This window comes from Ascaphus truei, chromosome 5, assembly GCF_040206685.1.
Source record: "Ascaphus truei isolate aAscTru1 chromosome 5, aAscTru1.hap1, whole genome shotgun sequence".
NCBI classification, from domain to species: Eukaryota; Metazoa; Chordata; class Amphibia; order Anura; family Ascaphidae; genus Ascaphus; species Ascaphus truei.
The window spans coordinates 187,881,297-187,886,119 of NC_134487.1; the positions used below are offsets into that span (position 1 = coordinate 187,881,297).

The following is a 4,823-nucleotide window of genomic DNA, read 5'->3' on the forward strand; positions in this document are numbered from 1 at the left end:
CACGAGGTGTTGGAGCAGGTCCTCAATTCCCCTCTCACGGAAGGGTCCTGATCCTCCTTGCAGTGTGAGCTCCAGCCAGAGGGTCTCACACAATGTCTCAGGGTCCTGTGGCCTGGTCTCATGCTGCAGAACGCTGTGTGGCCGTCCGCCACCAGCACAGTACTAATACTACTGGGAAGAGTCCCTATCTGGGGCCTTCCCGGAAACACTCCTCTATAGGTTTCTCAGAGCCTAACTGGGGCCTAGGCGCAAGGCCTAGTCCAGGAAGCACAGCTCCCTGGAAACTAAAGTCTTCCTTCACTCCTCAGCCAAGACTGAAAACGCGGAGGATATCCTGTTCCTCTCCTGCTCGAATCCCATTGGTTGGAACAGTCCCATGTGGTCTTGCCTCCCACCTGAGGATTTTGGGACATGTAGTCCCGCTGCTGTATATGTGGAGCCATTTTAAGATGGCCACCGCACTCCTGACACTGCGCGACTAACAAAATGGCATTTTTTCTGTTTCCTAACTAAGGCCAAGTCCCCGCTAGCGTTGATCGGGCTGAGCGGGCGACGTTTGCTGAGGAGACATATACATATCTAAGTCCCCGCTCACGCGGTGCGTGCGGCGTGCAGCGCTTGTGGGCATGCACACACGGTCAGCCACGATCGGCGCTTACATAAACAAAAAACCTATACTTCCCCGCACTCAGCTGGCCCGCAATGCCAACCCACCTACCCCCGCGCGTAATCGGAGGACACCCGGCGCTCATGCTTGGAGCCTAAAGGGTTCAACAAAAGAGACAAATAAGTTGGATGTTCATTATTGAGAGTTTTTCAATCAAGATGCACATGTACAGTAAGTGCTAGACACATGCACACTTTTTCTCGTGTCTCTTCAAACTATGTTCCTGCATCTACGCGCCAGAGGATGTCCACCTTTTCCACTCATACAGATGTAGTTGCACTGTTTTCTCATCTGTTATATGAATAGTTTTTTTCTCCATGTTTTCCCACCGTCTAAAATAAAAGGGGGGGGAAAAGGGAGGGGGGGACACAGATTTATCGCACACACTTTATTTGCATATGCATGTTTCAATTAAGCTACTTTATTGTTACCTTTAAGAATGTTCCTCTTCTTGTGTTGTATCCTCCAGGTCTTCTTTCACTAAATGGGAGGATAATAGAATACACAGTAGAACCAGTATATACTGTACAATACACTCTGGTAAGTGCTAATCAGAAGCTTGCATCAGAGAAGAGAATGAAGCAAAACCTCAATGAACTGCAGTGATTAAAGTTCAAGTTATTGAACAGCTTAAACCAGGAACATAATTTCAACTTGCAAAAAATAAATGCTGTTGGCCAACTACTGTACTCGTGTCATGTATGGCTCAATGATCCAGTCCAGAGCATGAACTTTCCATTCAAATGAGCTAAATTGTAGGCATGTATTTTTTTGCATACCATATTAAGTAGGTCATTTTGAGGTTGTACTGTATAGAAACACAATAAGAAGTTTGTGATATTTCCTATGTACTACTTACAAGTTAGATGTTCTCCCGAGATGTAAACCGGGCCAGACCCAGATTCCACACCATTTACAAATTTACATTAATCTGAAACAAAAAAACAAAAAAAAAGTTTATTTCAATTGACTGTAATTGAGAAATGTAGCAGACTTCATTGTTCTTGTGATACAGTATGTTGGGCTATATTGTGATATACCACACTACCAATGCCATTGAATCCGGTGTATAAAATCTGTGATATTCAGCATAATACTGGAATAGTGTGTGTTAATTGTGGAAACACTGCTTCCCCCTTTCAGAAGAAGGAAATTGGAAGTCAGATAGTATAAGGGGAACATATATTGTTCTCAACAAACTACATCATATAAAAGGAATATGACCCACCAGCTTAACTACTGTAGGTGCCAAACCACCAAGTCCTGTCTACACCTCTGGTCCTGGCCATTTTTATTTAAAAGCAACACGATTCTTAGAAACCTCAGTTGTGAGAAGTACTATGTTCAGCATTGGGTACCAATAGTGATATTTTTACTGCACATTAGGATCCTTTAAGAGGAAACCTGCATATACTGTAGTCATTACCATAGGCAGTATAGATGGCCGAAGAGAGGCGATGGTGACAGGCTTCCCCTGAATGTGTTTCTGCCCCACTGCAACCATGTTCACTTCATCTTTAGCCACAGCAAATCTACAGAGACACATGAACAATAAAGAATACAGGCCAGCCCCTCTCAGATGTTCTACTTTCTTCATACAGTAATCACACAGAGAGGTATATTCAGCTACAATAAATACAGTATATCTACATGCTTATCAGACGGTCTGTGGGAAAGTTAGGGAGATCTTGTGATTATTTGTATTGGTGTAAATAAATATTTTTCATGTACTGTAGAGTTCAGACACACAAGACTACTGTAGGGACAATGGAGACATGCAGATTCGAGGACAGAGTTAGACTGGCAATACAATATAAAGATGGTCTCATATTGGACAGTGTAATTAAAAAGGACATTTAGAAATGAGATAGGGGGAGTAGTCAATTATTTAAAATGCTTTACTGCTTCATAAATACACAAAGATCATTATATTGTGTCAGAGATGCTGAATGAGGAGAGATGACCTTCCTGTTTTCAGTGCTAGAAGCAGAACTGACAGAACGAAGAGCAGTAAGCTACCGTACAAAGGCACACATGCTGTTGTAAGAGATTTTTGCAACCACCATTCTTTATGTAGCAATCTGACACTGTTGCAGAGAACTGTAAAAAGGTCAAGCAGAACTGTATATGGTGGCAATAGGAGCTGAGGACGAAGGTGTAATTTTACATGTTGTGCGGGAGAAAGCATTGGATATTTACAAAAACTTTAGGTTTGAAGATGGTCCAAGTCTGAGTAACTGAGACAGACTAAATTTGAGTAATAGTGTATTCCAAAAAGGAAGAAATCAAAGGGAGTATTTAAGAGAAATACATGAAAGTCCAGACACCCCGACAGCCAGTGGAGACCCTTCCATTAGAATACCTGAAACTCATAAGGAAAATGGCATGCAACAAAGGACAATACTAATTCAGCTGAAGGGCCAACATTGAGGTCCATGGAGGGACATCAAATGCCCGGAGACTTATTTACTTAAAGCAGCAATCCCATCAACACACTTTTTTGGCCCTTCAACAAAATTGGAACTGGGGAAGTCCTCCTGACCTAATCCAAACTACCTTGATAAATACAATCCACTGGTAAGGGTGATATAATAATTATATTGTATTGAAAGCTGCACATAGAACATAATTGAGAGCTAAGGAATGGTTCATTGGATTGTAAGCATTTAAGCAAGAAAGATGGGGATTTTTACTTTTTTTCAAATAGGAAGAGGTACAGTAGTCAGTGAAATGTAAGAATATCTTACCGTCCACAACACCAGCAAGTGTTCCAAAAAGACATCTTCATTTTCAAACACGTAGCTCTTGTTGGTTTCATTCAGCTCACAGCCTATGGATAGAACAAGATTGGGAAGCCTAAAATGTCTTATTTGGGTTGATTATGTTAATGTCCTATAATAAAATACTACTCTTCTTTAACTCTAGTACACAGAGAGAACCCAAAGAAAAAGCTCAAAGAACAACACTATTTGCACTCATTGCCATAAGTCACAAAATAAAGTCTAAGCAGCCCTCCTGTGGTCCAACTACCAGATCCAAAACAGGGTTAATAAGAGTGACAAAAACAAAAAAAGTTTAATTATATCAATAATTACACACTAAATGGTTAAAATGATAAAAAATATCCCCACGGAGGAGGTATGGAGAAAAGAGAGTGAAGAGCTTCCGGATAGCTATATTAGGACTAATAGCAAAAACACTCTTTTCTCCTGCGATCCATTCGGTCATACCATAGCCACTATTTCATAGTAGTGGGAGTACTCTTGTACTCTAAATGCAGACGAATCACCGGGATTAGTATTTACCCAGTATTAGCTCTGTATATGCAAACAGGCTTGGTTCACAGTGTACCCGAATCAGAGCTTGATAAACACCATAGCTTACACTGTAAGAATAGGTATGTCTCCCAGGGCTGCAATACAACCTATGCTGGGTTAACTCTGATTCAATTAAACCAAATTCATGGTGTACTAAGGAACAACTTACTACGATGTATAGTCACTTGAAATCCAGCTGGTGCTCAGTCATCAGTATAACAGAATCAGAGCTAGAAAAAAGTCTATACCATTGGAATGGGTTAATCTCCCAAGATTATAATCTAGACTATGGGCCTCATGCAGTAAGCGTCGATTATGTGAAATCGGCAAGCTTACCGATTAGTCATGTTATTGGCGATTTTTCCTCTCCGTATGCAGTAAGTGCCGAATACATTCAAAATCAACCCGAAAACAAATCCGCCCACTCTCACGATGATTAGCCGATCACACACAGGTGTATCGGCGTGCGTGGCGGGGTGCTGTTAGGTTGCCCAATCACAAATCTTGCTGAATCAGGCGAAACAAGCATGTATTGGATAGCGCGCCATATTTAAAGGCAACGTGTACTGCTAATCATTCTCTGTGTTGTTGGGAGTGAGAGAGAGAGAGACGCACAGAGCTGGCTGATTGAAGATTTGCATATTGACTGAGAGACTTGTTGTGTATTGGGTGAGCTTTGCCCATTGTTGTTTTGTTTACATCTTTGTCTTGTTTTATATGTGGAAGTGTTTCGTGTGATTGGCTGTACATTTGTTGTCTGTTTTTTGTGAGTGCTGGAAGTATGCCCGCAAAGCGTGGGAAGAGTGATGCTGGTGGGAGTGGGAGTGCTACTCGTGCGA

General features: G+C 41.7%; 1 protein-coding gene across 1 annotated transcript; it reads right to left on the minus strand.

Moving 5' to 3' along the window:
- Positions 1-830: 830 nt before the first annotated feature.
- On the minus strand, positions 831-4,195 carry LOC142494703 (nucleophosmin-like). The gene is made up of 7 exons (XM_075599136.1): positions 4,170-4,195; positions 3,415-3,523; positions 3,224-3,279; positions 2,094-2,199; positions 1,527-1,581; positions 1,099-1,147; positions 831-999 (listed from the first exon to the last, which is right to left on the minus strand). The coding sequence occupies exons 1-6, from the start codon at positions 4,193-4,195 to the stop codon at positions 1,101-1,103; spliced, it is 399 nt and encodes a 132-aa protein (XP_075455251.1). The 3' UTR covers positions 831-999; positions 1,099-1,100.
- Positions 4,196-4,823: the final 628 nt, after the last annotated feature.